Here is a 15,930-nt window from a genome sequence, read left to right as displayed (position 1 = left end):
ACCCTGAGAAAAGGAGCTGTGTGCCCAGTGTGAGGCTTGCTATAGGGCAGCTGGAGGAGTGTGGTTAGACTGTGGTGTGTAACATGTGTGCTTATTGTCTGTTGAGAATGAGCTGCATGTTGGCGTGCCAGTGGTGTGTGTGGTGTGCAATGTGCACGTGAGACTAGTGAAGTGTGAGCAGTGTTGCATAGAGGCTGTACCTAGTCGTGTGTGCAGGTGAACTGTGTGGTGCTCGAAGTTCAGGAACCCCTCCTGCCGCAGCTTTAAAAAGACTTAAAACATGACCTCCTCAACAAATATGTGGGTCCTTAACCTCTCCTCTGACCCTGCTCTCTGCCTCCCCTGTATCGGGGATCCTTTGTTTTCTTCCTAGCTCTCTCCTCGCTCCACCTGTTTACATATCCACCCTCTTTACTCTGACCCTACCCCCTTTTGCCTCCACCCCCTGCTCTCCCACCATTCCCCCAACACTACCTTTATGTTTGCTGTTGATACTCTCTTCTATGCCCTTAACGCCTTAACCGCAGCTGTTTTTCCGCCGCGGCGCGGGCGTTCTATTGGGTGGGCGGGGCTCCGTCGGCAGCACTGGGGAGGTAGTGCTCCCGTCAGCCAATGGCCGACGGGAGCACGGAAGGGGTTAATTGTCTCATCAATTTATATTATTTAGTTGTTCATGTCCTGCTAATCCGCCCAGAATATTTGCCCCCCACTGAACTTAATGTTGAGCTCTACCTGCGTGTTTTTGTAACCTTTTGTAAAATGGCTCCTCTTGATTGCCTCCTCTCATGTAAATTGCTGTTTGCCCCCTTTTTTAACTCAATCGTGGTGTTGTTCTCGCCTGTTTATGTTTACCCTGAAAAATTATTTTTTTCTTGGACTGTTTCAGCTCTTGCAAAGCGCTCTGATACCCAAGGGTCTAGCCAGCGCTATATAAAACCTTTCAAATAAAAATAAAATTAAAAAAGTTCATTGCATGACAGCCACGGGCGCAGCGAGTATGGATGCTATATGTGTGGCGTTTACAGGCTTTACTAAGGTGAGTAAGTCAAGAACAGGCCCTTCGTGACCAGAGGCAAACCATTATAAAATGTAACAAGGAAGATATTTTCATATTTGGCAGTGAGACCTACCGTGACCCGTTGCCGCCCGGTCTGGGTGGGCGAATCGCAGAGCAGTTGGATGTCGGAGACGGTGAGCGAGCAGGGCTTGTCCCCAATCAGCACCGTGTAGTTGAGCTTCGCGTTACCAGGTGCCGCCGGGATTAGGTTCTTTCCCTGGAGGAGAAGCAGAAACGGTCAGTATGGTCTGGTACTGCCTAAGACCCCCTCCCATTAACAGGTGAAATACTTTTTGGGAAATGTGGACCCTCCCAGCTCCTGTGGAGGCTCGCTACCCCCCCATTACCCCCCAAGGCAAACAATGCAAACACCACAAATGTTTGTACTAGGGGTCGTAGTAACCCCGGCCACATTTATTACATAAAATCTTAAAAAACAATAACATATTATTTACATTATGTACAATACGCAGAAAGTCCAATACATTGATAGGTGCACGGTGTCAATTGGCTAACCTTAACATGTTTTTAGTACATAGCCATTCCTATCGTAATCTAAGCGATGAAGATATTCTATTTCTGCGTATCCCTGTTAGAGCCTACGGCAGGGTTAATGACTGGCGGCCCAAGATTCCAATCAAGCTAGGTCCCAAACTCCTACCGGAGTGACCTTGCGTAGGGGGCCCAGCTCACCGGATGGATACCCGGGTGTGGGGACCCAGTGCGACTGCCATACTGGAGGCGTGCCCGACTGAGCCCGCCTTGCATTCAGCGAGTATGCATGCTAAGCACGTCACGTCATTGCCACGAAGGCGATGGAACTCCGCTAGGGACAGCTCACTACGTTACCAGACGCCCAGACATGAAAGCACACTCTGGCCGTCACAAGACGAGCTTCCGTCTCTTATTTGGTTATTTATTTCCAGCAGTACATCTCTCATATCTATTTTCTTTTAATCAAATCTATTTGGGGCGCATCAGGCTGTCACTGTGATGCGGCCCCCGCCTCCTCGCGCCTTCGTCTGCAGGCTGACGGACAGCTCCAGAGGCAGACGCTGATGACAAATGATTAGTCTAGGGCACTTTATCATTCATCTCCTGCACTAGCAGCATCTGTCACGCAGCCATCACGGCTGCAAGGCAGAAAGCTAGGCTGAGAGTGGGAATCAGCAGCCGGCATCAGGCCCCAGGCATGGGAGCACTCCTTGCACCGTGTATAGAGCTGGTACCTACTAACATGTGCCAACAGGCCTGGGATGTCTGCGGTGAGCAAGCATCGCATTGTGGCGAAGAGTCTGATTTATATCTTGGCGGTATGAATACTCTGTCGCAAAACGTTCGATTTTGATGTGGGTCGACCTTAAGTTTGGCTACGGCAGTGACTACTCCATCACCTCCTTATCCAAACTTGCCTGAAAGAGTAAGAGCCGTCAGAGTCGGAGAAATGGCTATAAGTCTGCCCACCCAATTATGATGGGAGGACATAAGACAGTTTTTTCACTGTTCGTCACCGCCAGGCAAACCCTAGCAGTAATGGGCAGAAAAACAAGCATTTGCAATGCAATCAGTCTTGCCTTTGGGACCTCATATGTATTTAGCTGTACAGCACATTAGCCTGGGTGCTGAAACATCTACTGTTCTTTAACATGGAGGGAAAGTAAGCACCAAACTGCGTGACACGGATTCCCGTGCTGTCGGTTACCCTGACTATCGAGTCTACTGATTGCTGATATACCGCCCGACTGTGGAGCCCTTTCCAGCTACGTTTTCGACTCACGGAAGCTGGTTTGTTGGACTGCTGCTTAACAGGAGCATCGTACTCCTTCCTTTCACGAAAACGACCCCAAAGATCCCCCTACCGAGTGGGCTCCCATGAGAGGTCCCTGATACCCATCACGGTGTTAAAGTCTGAAACAAGAGGTCCAGGACTTGCTTTTAGTTCGCGCCATAAGGATCGCTAACAACTCGAATTATCAGAACAACGTTCGGCTCAGGCGTTCTAAAATTAAACAGCCAACTAATCATAATGTCCTGATGATGATCCCGGTTCATTAGGAGCCAGGGGATCGAAACGTCGTCGACATTTAAAACAGTTCTGCAATATATCCATCGAGTTTATTGTGATTGCAGTGATTGTTTGTCTAAACTTGCGCATTGGCTAATTGTCTGCAAGGGACATGTGCCTCCTACGTTTTCTTGCCTGATATTTTGCGTTCTTTCTAATTCTACTCTCTCTTAATTGTATGTTAGTTGACTCTTGGATAGGTACAGGCTTGTACCCTATCAAATGCTGGAATTGACCTTCTTCGTGGTCACTTAATTGTTTCTGATTATATTGAATAAATATTCCCTGACCCGGCTGGGTGCAGGGATAATAGATATAGTACTGACTCAAGTCTAACTTCATTGTGTCCACAACCAAATTAGCTTTAGGACCCTTGTTTTCTATAATAAACTGCCCTCCCATGGTCCAAAGGTATTCATTGGGTTCCCTTGTTATAATTAAACGCCAGCTATGGGAACACATGGAGAAAAATATTGCCTTTCAGCTGTGTTTTTAATATAAATTCAGGGCCTTTGGTGGTCATATCATTAAAAATACAAGATTTGAAAAAAAATATTATTCGTGGAAGACAATTTCTATGGACTAGATAATGCTAAAGTGATTCTGGTATTTTACTGACCTCTGCTGGTCGTTAAAAGTAAGTACCTCAGCAGAAAGCAATTCTGGTATTTCACTGGCCTCTACTGGTTGTTTTCTATCAATAAAGTTAAATAGAGGCAGCTGAACAGAAAAAAAGTCCCTAAGCGGAAGCATACACGTCCTAGGGATGATCTCCAGAGCCCACAAAGTACATACACACATAAGTATATACTAAAGTATATAAAAAAGGTCTCGAATTTCGACCAAAAAAGGAATAATGACCCGCTCACTATGGGAGTCATCCCGTTTCAGGATTTTCTTTTTGAAAATAAAAAGGAAAACTGTTCGATGCAATGCTCCATCAAGCAGGCGGAGCCCTGTCTGCTTTGTTCGGCTCAAGCAAGACCTCTGGTTAAGAGCATCTGTCGCAGGCCCTGGTTGGAGGGTGGGAATGTCTACCTCATCAAATCATTTCAGAGGTCGTACAGCGAAACAAATGACAGCTTTCTGAAGCAGGATACTGCCAGCTTCTCCAAGAAGGACGGGCAGACCTTTACGGAGGGCAGTGTGAACAGAGAGGAGCCCTTGGCTTGCAACTCAACACTCCCCACAGACCCCACTGTCGACTTAGGGTCATATGTATGAAACATAGGTTTTGCGATTCTCAAATAGCGATTTTTAGAGAATCGCTATTTGAGAATCGCAAAATGCTATGTATGTAGGATGTGCAAATAATTTTGCTAATCCTACATATTCCTTAATTGCGAATCGCAAATTGCAATTCGCAATTAAGGAATACCTCTCCATTTATTCCTATGGACCTAGAGGCCCATAGGAATGAATGGGAAGACATTCTCAATTTGCGATTCTCAATTAGAGAATCGCAAATTAAAAATGCAATTTCAAGGGTGCCAGGGTGTCAAAAGGACACCCGGTTGCACCCCTGAAATGTGCATGTGTGCACATGTGGCACACATACATGCCCTAAGGGCATGTATGTGCGCTACATGGCACTTTGAAAAATGCAAAAAAGTTAATTTTTCAAAGGAATCGCAAATTACCACCAACTTAAAGTTGGTGGTAATTTGCGATTCCTTAAGACCAAATTGTACTTTTTCTGTGCTTCTTACAATGCATTTAAGAAATCGCAATTTGCGATTCCTTATTTTGGAAGGCAGTTTTGCTTTCATACATACCACTGAGCCAAATTGCGACCGCAATTTGGAATGATACATATGGCCCTAGGTTCCCAGAGTGAGGACCACTCCCTGCACCCCAAGAACAGAGAAGCCTCTTGGACAGCCACATCTTCTTACCTTTAAGATGATGTGGGAGCCTGGCTTCAGTTCCATCACCCCAGACGGGCCGAAGGACTCGAAGGACGGATCGGGGTAGTAGGTGAACGTTGTCCCGTTGAGCACCAGGAGAGAACGCACGTTGTCCAGGATGAAGCCGAACTCGTTGGGTAGCACACCGTCCTCCGGGACAATGCTCTTCTTGCCGTACACAATTCCCGGAGCCTTGCACAGCATGGTTGTGTCGTTCAGGATCTCGCAGGTCTGTGGAGAAGGAAGAGCAAGGATTGAAGAATATGAAAACGGTATGCTTACAAGGATACAACAGTTTAATAATAATAATAACGGTATTTGTAAAAGCGCGACCAGCTACCTCAAACAGAGGTGTCCCGGCACTAAAGCAAGACAGAAGTGCGTGCAGCAAGAGCTCCTTACGCAGGCCTAGTCCTTCGATTCAAGGCTAAAAAGCCAGGTTTTCAGGGCTTTCCTGAAAAGTGGCTCAGATTCTATCTGTCGCAAAAAGTTAGGCGAGGCATTCCAAAGCTCTGTAGCCACAGCCGTGAAGGATCTCCCTCCTATCGGCACTTTTTTTAACCTCGGGACGCAAAGTAGGTTCAAGGAATTCGATCTCAGGAGCCTATTCTGTTTATAGCTACATAAGCGCCGCTTCAGATAGCTCGGACATTTACCGTGTAAGGAGCGGAAAGCACGTGTTAGGCTACAGGAGTCGATCTTCCGTCGACAAGCACTACTGCTGTCCGTCTGAGCGGACCAGGAGATCCAGAGAGTGTCCATCCACCTTGTGTTCTAGACGGATGTATGACGTTACAACGCATACTTTCACAACGCATACCATTACAACGAAATTTTTACAACGCAGGATCCATTACATTGCATGCCATTACAACGCACGCCATTACAACGTAAGTATGGGTAAGTATTATTATTTATTTATTTTTTAATTAATGGGAATGTAATAGTAGTGTAAGTGGTGGATAGTGTAGGGGTTAAAATTACTATTCTAACCCCAGGAAGGCATAATAGTAGGTAGGGTAAGTGGTGGATAGTGTAGGGGTTAAAATTACTATTCTAACCTCAGGGGGGCATAATAGCAGGGTAAGTGTTGAATAGTGTAGGGGTTAAAATTACTATTCTAACCTCAGGGGGGCATAATAGCAGGGTAAGTGTTGAATAGTGTAGGGGTTAAAATTACTATTCTAACCCCAGGGGGGCGTAATAGTAGGGTAAGTGGTGGATAGTGTAGGGGTTAAAATTACTATTCTAACCCCAGGGGGGCATAATAGCAGGGTAAGTGTTGAATAGTGTAGGGGTTAAAATTACTATTCTAACCCCAGGGGGGCATAATAGTAGGGTAAGTGGTGGATAGTGTAGGGGTTAAAATTACTATTCTAACCCCAGGGGGGCATAATAGCAGGGTAAGTGTTGAATAGTGTAGGGGTTAAAATTACTATTCTAACCCCAGGGGGGCGTAATAGTAGGGTAAGTGGTGGATAGTGTAGGGGTTAAAATTACTATTCTAACCCCAGTGGGGCATAATAGCAGGGTAAGTGTTGAATAGTGTAGGGGTTAAAATTACTATTCTAACCCCAGGGGGGCGTAATAGTAGGGTAAGTGGTGGATAGTGTAGGGGTTAAAATTACTATTCTAACCCCAGGGGGGCATAATATCAGGGTAAGTGTTGAATAGTGTAGGGGTTAAAATTACTATTCTAACCCCAGGGGGGCGTAATAGTAGGGTAAGTGGTGGATAGTGTAGGGGTTAAAATTACTATTCTAACCCCAGGGGGGCGTAATAGTAGGGTAAGTGCTGGATAGTGTAGGGGTTAAAATTACTATTCTAACTCCAGGGGGTGTAATAGTAGGGTAGGTGTTGGATGGTGTAGGGGTTAAAATTAAATTAAATACTTACCCATACTTACGTTGTAATGGCATGCGTTGTAATAGCAGCTGGGTTGTAATGGCATGCGTTGTAATGGATCCTACGTTGTAAAGGTTTCGTTGTAATGGTAGTGCGTTGTTTTAGTTGCATTGTAAAGGATGTTTCCCGTTCTAGACACACACAACTCAACTACCCAGACTATCTCTCTCGCACACATCCTACTCGCGCACGTACAACGGGTAGACATCCATGGAGCCTCTCAGAGAGAAGTGAATGTGGTTGGGGGGATTGAAAACACTTAAGGACGACTTAGGGGTGAATGCAAACCCGCCAATTTCCAGAGGATGTGCTAGTCTGGTGAGAAAAAGTCTTGCTGGAATTTCCTCCATCGTTGGGATGGGAAGATGGAAAAAGTTCCGCTTGAGGAATCTCCTGCGGATTTAGCATATCCTATAGAAATTAGACTATGTCCATTGCTATCGGGCTCCAAATTGAGCCGGTACGTCTTACAATAGGAAATAAAAACATTCATTCTTTTAAAGAGGCTGCTTCAAGGCAGTGGTTCTGGACACTTACAAAAAATAAAATTAGGATACGGAATCGTGGTAAAGCGCAAAAGTGGCGTAAAGAAGACTCACGTTGACGTTTTCAACCCCGGCGAACTTTGCTCTCACCCGGGGCTCCTGGATGGTGAGCAGGTTCGTCCCAGACACAGTGATCAGGGTGCTGCCGCTGAGGAGGGAGAAGACAAACAGGGTTGGTAGGATGGTCCTACAGCTATGAAATCTAAGGATAGCAAGACCGCGCTAGCTTGGAAGCCATCAGACACCAGGGCACAGTTCTCCCTGAATCAAGAGCTGGTTCTTCTGCCCATGAACAGACTAAACTTGGAGACAACAGCTGGAAGGGGCTGTGGACACTGGAGAGGGTCACTCAAGCAGGACTCCTCTGTGGAGGGCTGATCTTCTACAAGGGGGCTCCAAGGTAGGGTCCCACCCTCAGGCACCCTCGCACTGCCGACGCCTGAAAGCTCTTACTTGAAGATGCTCCACTCCGGCTCGATCCTGGAGATGGAAGGGTCCTCAGAGTAGGTGTACGCGACGTCCGGGTTGGAGATGTTGGCTTGGTCGATGCTGAGGGTGATGGTGGCCTGGCTGGGACCCAGTGACGACGGTGGCGTGATGCAGACAATCTCTCGGAGGCTTCGTCTACAGGGAGGAAGCAGAATAAAGTTTTCACAGATGCACTCACTGACATTTCTACAGTAATGAAAAGAGAAAAAGTAAGGTCGCTGCTGCAAACGAAGACATGTCCAAGGCAGAGAAAGGATGGAACAGATTGAAACCCACCAATGACGCCCATAAATAGTGGTTGAAGGCTCAGGGACAGGTCGGACAGGTATACATCACTAAGTACACACTGAGACTTTTCTTAGAGCTAAGGTGAACCTACAGACCCAAGTCACTGAAAAGCACACTGAGACTACTCTTTGAGGTAAGGTGAACCAACAGACTGGTCACCCAGGAACATGCTGAGACTTCTTTTAGAGGTAGGGTGCACCTGACTGAGGCATGCCCTACTGTTGAATGCACACACACACCTGGGGGTAGAAGACAACCTACAACGCACATTGCTGTTACCCAGAGACTTCTAGAGGGGTAGGAACACATCTAGAATACAGCTGCACACACTGGCTTGGCAGAACATACAGACACATATCACTGTTTCCTACCCAGACCTGTCCTGGCGGTGGGCTCAGGGTAGAACAGGCAGTGTCTTATCACTGACATGCACAACGAGACTTCGCCCAGAGGGGCAGGTCAGAACATACATACGTACATCACAGAAGCACAGACTGACTTGTCCCGGAAGAGTGGGCAGAACTAACTAACAGTCACATCACTGACACACACCTCAAGATTGAGCCTAGACTGGGGAAGAGTAGGTTGGGATGAAGTCCTATCCCTTATGCACACACTGAGTGTGGACTGGGAGATATATCGCTGGTCCACACAAATACTTCATCCAGAAAGAGAAAGGACACAGGAGCAACAAATGCCTAAGCAGAATAACCACGTGTTACAACTGCGCCCTTTCTTCAGTGATAAACATTACATTCTTATAAAGCAGAAGTACATGCCTGGGGTCACCAAATAATGGCCTGGCTGCTGATTCTGAAGTCCCTGTTGAGGGAGAATGTGAAATGGTGCTTTTTAACACTCATTCCAGGGGATAGCCAACGCTTGCACTGTGATCAGCAAGGACGCAGAGGGAGCAGTGGTTCCAGGTTTCGAAGTATATGGTGGGAACCCAATACTCAGCCTGCGAGATCAGGCTTATAGAACGATTCGCCACAGGTATATCTTTTCACCCCCTCCTAGACATGGGAGGCCGCCCGCTATAAGTACAAACCCAGCCTTACCGGGAAGGAGTGTTCTCAGTGGGACACAAATGTAAGTGGGTGGCCTCTCCATGGAGGACCTGTTTAAATCCATGAGCATTGACCATGTTGGAATGCCTTATTTCAGTGGCCCGTGGGCCACTGGCGTTCCGACACACCTTCTCTTGTTGCCCACAGGTCTTCCCCCGACCCCCCTGGTAAGCCAAGAGTTGTAGCAGAGAAAGCTGCTGCTTGAGTGCCGTTTTGTTTGTTGCTGGTGTTATCCAAGCAACATTGTTTTGTACTTCTGGGCTGCTTTCTTCAGTTAGTGAAGCTTGTTTTATGAGCAGGGCCGAAATATTAATAAAACAAGCTCAAAAGGTTGTAGAAACAAACGCCCAGAACCAAAAAATGATGTTGTAAGGGTACGTTTTGTGCTATTTTAATAATTCAGGTACCTTAACTGAACAAGCATTCACAAAGTCAATAGATCTCACTTAGGACATATTGGTGTTGCCAATTATTTTTATGTAACTTACAACAATGTCTCTAAGGGTGTTAGTTAAAGTCAATTTCAAACATCACAAATAACCGCTGGGAGCGGAAGGAGAAACCAGGGAGACAAGAAATATTTTGACAACATAGAATAGAGTTTAGAAAATGCATATATTTGTCATATTTAACTTCATATATTCGAACAATGTAAGGGTAGCACTGCATTACATTGAATGGCATGTAACCTGTGGGATAGTGTGCACAAGTGCTCGTGAAACTGGTGACAGCACATGTGAGAAAGTATGTACAGCGACAGGAAGGGGCGCAACAAACAAAGACAAATGATGGTGAGATTTACATAGTTGGGATACCCAAACAAAAAGGATAATATATACAAAGGAAATCAAGCTGGGGATCCTTGAGGAAATGTCGCCGACATTTTCGCTGTAAAAGTCGACGCCGTTTCAGCCTATTGAAGTGGTTAGGCCATCATCAGGACCAGGTTACTGTTATTTCTATAGCAGTGGCGACGTATCGAGACTGAATTCCCTGGAGGAGGGTCCCGGAACACTCCAGGTACAACCTGGGACACCTCTGCTGGTCAATGGGCTCAGAGGAAAGGATGGAGGGAGGTCCCTGGAGGGTGGTCCAGAGAAGGTCCAAGATGTATCGCATTGGAGAGTGAGTTGGGGATGGGGCGTGCCACTGCAAAGATGTGGGCCTCGGGCACATCCCACAATGTACTTTATGGCCCCAAGGACATTTTTGTGAGTGTCCATGCCTTATTCTAGCTAGTGCTGCACATTGGCTGAGCTTCAAGGCTAGGACTGCGCCAGGAGACAGCAAGAGTGCAAGATGACCCCCCTCGAGTACCCCAACTCACCTGACGAACTGACACTCCTCTTCTCGGACCAGGATGGAGACGGCGCTGCCGGAGTCCAGGTTCCTGCCAGTGATGGTAATTCTAGTGCCGCCTGATGCCGGACCCCTTGATGGGCTCACTTTGTTGAAACTAGGCGTCTAGAAGAGGACAGAAGCTTATGAGGAGCTACAGCATCGACGACCTCCCGAATTTCCCCTGCCTCCCAAACACTATCCTGTGTACAGCAACTAAAGAACTGCCTTTCTGGCTAAAGGGAACGTCAAAGCTACACATCTCTGACAGAGGCCATCTCTAGGGCGCTCCCACCTGTCTCCAAGTGTCACTTGCATCTAGTGACAAGCACAAGCGGGTCTTAAGGGCAGGACAAACCTGATCGCTGCATCCGTGCACCACAACAGGCACCTACTGCTTCATTCCTAGTGCTAGGTACCCACCGAAGACCCACAGATGAGTCCTCATACAGAAGGCTCTGTCAGAGACTGGAGCTATTGCAGGGGAGAAAGGAGTGTGGAGGAAATGCACAATACAGTAAAGAGGGGGTGGCGAGCGAAGAGACAAAATGAGAATAAGTAGGAATAGGTAGAGAGTCCAGAACTAAAGAGCCCTAGAAGAGGATGAGGGACTAGAAGTGACAGGAATAGGGAATGGCAGTATGGGGGGAGAGAGAAAGAAGAGGAGGAAAACAGAGGTGAAATGGCAAGGAGTAGAAAAACAGGATGCACGTAAGGGGGTTTAAGAAGCATCATCTGCTCCGGCCAGGCATCTGCCGCCCTTTATATTCAGCCCGACTGCCCCCCAGACATGCCAGGCACAGCCCTGCTGCCCTCTAGACAGGTCAGGCAAAGCCCCGCTGCCCTCTAGACAGGTCAGGCAAAGCCCCGCTGCCCTCTAGACAGGTCAGGCAAAGCCCCGCTGCCCTCTAGACAGGTCAGGCAAAGCCCCGCTGCCCTCTAGACAGGTCAGGCAAAGCCCTGCTGCCCTCTAGACAGGCCAGGCACAGCCTCGCTGCCCTCCAGACAGGCCAGGCACAGCCCTGCTGCCCTATAGACAGGTCAGGCAAAGCCCTGCTGCCCTCTAGACAGGTCAGGCAAAGCCCTGCTGCCCTCTAGACAGGCCAGGCACAGCCTCGCTGCCCTCCAGACAGGCCAGGCACAGCCTCGCTGCCCTCTAGACAGGACAGGCACAGCCTTGCTGCCCTCCAGACAGGCCAGGCACAGCCTCGCTGCCCTCCAGACGGGCCAGGCACTGCCTGGCTGCCCCCAGACAGGCCAGGCACAGCCCTGCTGCCCTCCAGACATGCCAGGCACAGCCCTGCTGCCCTCCAGAATTGCCAGGCACAGCCCTGCTGCCCTCTCAACAGGTCAGGCAAAGCCCTGCTGCCCTCTAGACAGGTCAGGAAAAGCCCCTCTGCCCTCCAGACAGGTCAGGCACAGCCCAATGCCCTACAGACAGGTCAGGCAAAGCCCCGCTGCCCTCCAGACAGGTCAGGCACAGCCCAATGCCCTCCAGACAGGTCAGGCACAGCCCAATGCCCTCTAGACAGGCCAGGCACCGCCTCGCTAGCTGCCCTCCAGCCAAGTCGGGCACGAGCTGCCATCGAGGACTTACCACAAAGGTGTAGATCTGTTCGGACTGCGTGCGGTAGTCGGCGCTGCAGTCTGCCACGCACAGCTCCACCGGGCCCGGAGCAGGGTTCGGGACCAGCGACTCGTCCATCCGGCACACAATCCTGGAGGGCGACAGAGAGAAGACACCTGGTGAACACCGAGGGTGCTAGACTGAGCTGGAGAGAGAGCACAAAACTGACAGCAACACAAACGCTCTTGCATACTAATTAGCAAACTGTGTGAAGTCAGGCTGAGGGCAGCAGAACATGTCTGGAAGATTGACTTCTAATGACGACATTAACATTCCCTGGCCCAGCTCAGCTCAGATTCCATGTGCAGCAGGATGGCAGGTTGAGCACTGTGGTATTCTGTAGAGGAGACGAGGGTGGGCTAAAGTGACTATAAAAATAACTACTGATAGAGAAAAGAACATCCAGGCAAAAACAATGTAGATAGCTGGCAACTTATTAGTATAGAAAATATAAACACAAGCAAAAGAAGAAATTTTTAAACAATAGATGTAGTCATACATAAAATTTTATCACATTAATAAAAATTGATAGACATGTTCAATCAGATACCAAAGTTCATAATCATCAAAGTTTAGAAAAAGATTGAGTTTTTCAACACAAGCAAAAGGATTCTAAAAAATATCATTTTTTGAATTATAGAAAAAAGTTGATGTTGTCCTGATGAAGACGCAGTGTGTGCGTCGAAACGCGTTGGCAGAAAAAACATCTACTCTGACAATCAGCTGTGGGAACCATCACATTTTTTAACCTTTCCCTTTGAAACGAGAGATTACTATAACTTGAATACTGTACTCTCATTTTATTGTTTTTATATAACTTTGGTATCTGATTGAACAGGTCTATCAATTTTTATTAATGTGATTACATTTTATGTATGACTACATCTATTGTTTAAAAATGTCTTCTTTTGCTTGTGTTTATATTTTCTATACTAATAAGTTGCCAGCTATCTACATTGTTTTTGCCTGGATGTTCTTTTCTCTATCAATTGTTTAGCCCTGATCCAGGAATCTGATCTTATTCAGGGGGTCCCTGTTTAACGCCATTATAAAAATAACTACTACAGGTCCTGCACCAGTGCTTAATTTATAATATAGTAAGAGTCAGGCCCTGACCAGGAGCCCACTGCAGCTTGCACCACACAGTGCCCATGTCAACGCTGCCAATGACAGCACCAACACAACTACTAACCATCTCTGTCCTGCAAGTGTGGCAGTTCAGACTATTCCAGGTCCCCAAAGCTATAGGAATGGCTGGGGAGGCAGGGAGTGATATTTTTTTAATGTATATTGTATTCATAAAAAACCTTTGCTGTGCTCATCTGTAAATTAGATGAGCAGCGCCACCACCAGCTCAACTTAAGCACTGCTGACGCCCTATGGGTAAACAACGTTTACCACGCATCGTTTACAACGTATGCCATTACAACGCGAGTTGTTACGGCGACGCGTTGTTACATCGCATGACACCATAACGCAAGTCATTACAACAACTTGCGTTAGGGGGCAGAAGGTGTTGGATTTTCAATCCAACACATTCCCTACTGTTGCATACAATAGAGTTGGAATAGTAAATTATCCTATTCCAAACTCCAGCACCCCCCCTATAGCAAGTCGTTATAACGACTTGCGTTGTAATGGCATGCGATGTAACAACAGGTTTTGTGGCAGGTCAGGCCCCATGCGCACAGTCCTATGTGGGACAGATCTGGCTGGTCCCACACAGACCTATGTGGAACACATGTAGCGGGTCAGGCCTCATGCATACTGTCCTTTATGGAACACGTGCAGTGGGCCAGGCCCCATGAACAGTCCTTTATGGAACACGTGCAGTGGGCCAGGCCCCATGCGCACAGTCCTATATGGAACACATGTGGTAAGTCAGGTACCATGCACACTGTCCTTTATGGAATACAGGCGGCGGGCCAGGTCCCATGCGCATCGACCTATATGGAACACATGTAGCGGGTCAGGCCTCCTGCATACTGTCCTTTATGGAACACATGCATCAGGTAAGGCCTCATGCGCACAGTCCTATATGGAACACATGTGGAAGGTCAGGCCCCATGCGCACGGTCCTTTATGAGCACATGTGGTGAATCAGGCTCCGTGCATACTGTTCTTTATGGAACACACGCGGCAGTCTAGGCCCCATGCACACTGTCCTTTATGGAAAAGATGCGGCAGGTCAGGCCCCATGTGAACTGTCCTTTATGGACACACGCGGCAGGCCTGACCCCATGCACACTGTCCTTTACGGAACACATGCGGCGAGTCTGCACTATGCACACTGTCCTTTATGGAGCATATGTGGAGAGTCAGGCCCCATGTGCACTGTCCTTTTTGGAACAAATGCTGCAAGTGAGGCCTCATGCACACTGTCCTTTATGGAAAACATGCGATGAGTCTGGCCCCATGTGCACTGTCCTTTATGGAACACGTGGCGGGTCAGACCGCATGTGCACTGCCCTTTATGGAAAAAAATCTGCGAGTGAGGCCTCATGAGCACTGTCCTTTATGGAACACGCAACAAGTTAGTCTTATGCACACTGTCCTTTATGGAACACATGCTGCAAGTCAGGCCTCATGTGCACTGACCTTTATGGAACACGCAACGAGTTAGTCTCATGCACACTGTCCTTTATGGAACACATGCTGCGAGTCAGGCCTCATGTGCACTCTCCTTTATGGAACACGCGACGAGTGAGTCTCATGCGCATTGTCCTTTAAGGAACACGCACAAGTGAGTCTCGTGCACACTGTCCTTTATGGAACACGCGACGAGTGAGTCTCATGCACACTGTCCTTTATGGAACACATGCTGCGAGTCAGGCATCATGTGCACACTCCTTTATGGAACACGCTACGAGTGAGTCTCATGCACACTGTTCTTTATGGAACACATGCTGCAAGTCAGGCCTCATGTGCACTGACCTTTATGGAACACGCAACTAGTTAGTCTCATGCACACTGTCCTTTATGGAACACATGCTGCGAGTCAGGCCTCATGTGCAATCTCCTTTATGGAACACGCGACGAGTGAGTCTCATGCGCATTGTCCTTTATGGAACACGCAACAAGTGAGTCTCGTGCACACTGTCCTTTATGGAACACGCAACGAGTGAGTCTCATGCACACTGTCCTTTATGGAACTCGCGGCAGTGAGTCTCATGCGCACTGTCCTTTATGGAACACGCGGCAGTGAGTCTCATGCACACTGTCCTTTATGGAACACGCGGCAGTGAGTCTCATGCACACTGTCCTTTATGGAACACACGCGGCAGGCCAGGCCCCATGCACACTGTCCTTTATGGAACACATGCGGCGGGTCAGGACCCATGCACACTGTCCTTTATGGAACACGCGGCAGTGAGTCTCATGCGCACTCTCCTTTATGGAACACACGCGGCGAGCCAGACCCCATGCGCACTGTCCTTTATGGAACACACGCGGCAGTGAGTCCCATGCACACTGTCCTTTATGGAACGCGCGGCAGTGAGTCTCATGCACACTGTACTTCACGGAACACATACGGCGGGTCAGGCGGATCCCGTTCAGGCCGCTTTAGGAAGCCTACTGAAGGAAATACGCTTTATAGCATTTTAATTAGCAAGAACAGAAAGGGGATTTTTGGCGTTC

The 15,930-nt window shown here is 48.0% G+C and overlaps 1 protein-coding gene across 1 annotated transcript in view; it reads right to left on the bottom strand.

Moving 5' to 3' along the window:
* Positions 1-15,930, bottom strand: part of PLXNA3 (plexin A3) — a 560,833-nt gene that overhangs the window by 74,133 nt on the left and 470,770 nt on the right. Inside the window, exons 14-19 of the mRNA XM_078664651.1 lie at positions 12,262-12,382; positions 10,654-10,790; positions 7,933-8,103; positions 7,534-7,627; positions 5,018-5,260; positions 1,131-1,274 (exon numbers count right to left, since the gene is read on the bottom strand). Of these exons, the coding sequence (XP_078520777.1) occupies positions 1,131-1,274; positions 5,018-5,260; positions 7,534-7,627; positions 7,933-8,103; positions 10,654-10,790; positions 12,262-12,382 (910 nt within the window). The remainder of the gene's footprint in view (positions 1-1,130; positions 1,275-5,017; positions 5,261-7,533; positions 7,628-7,932; positions 8,104-10,653; positions 10,791-12,261; positions 12,383-15,930) is intronic.

Source organism: Lissotriton helveticus, chromosome 10 (genome assembly GCF_964261635.1).
Source record: "Lissotriton helveticus chromosome 10, aLisHel1.1, whole genome shotgun sequence".
NCBI lineage: Eukaryota > Metazoa > Chordata > Amphibia > Caudata > Salamandridae > Lissotriton > Lissotriton helveticus.
This window is presented reverse-complemented; position numbering and strand designations above follow the sequence as displayed.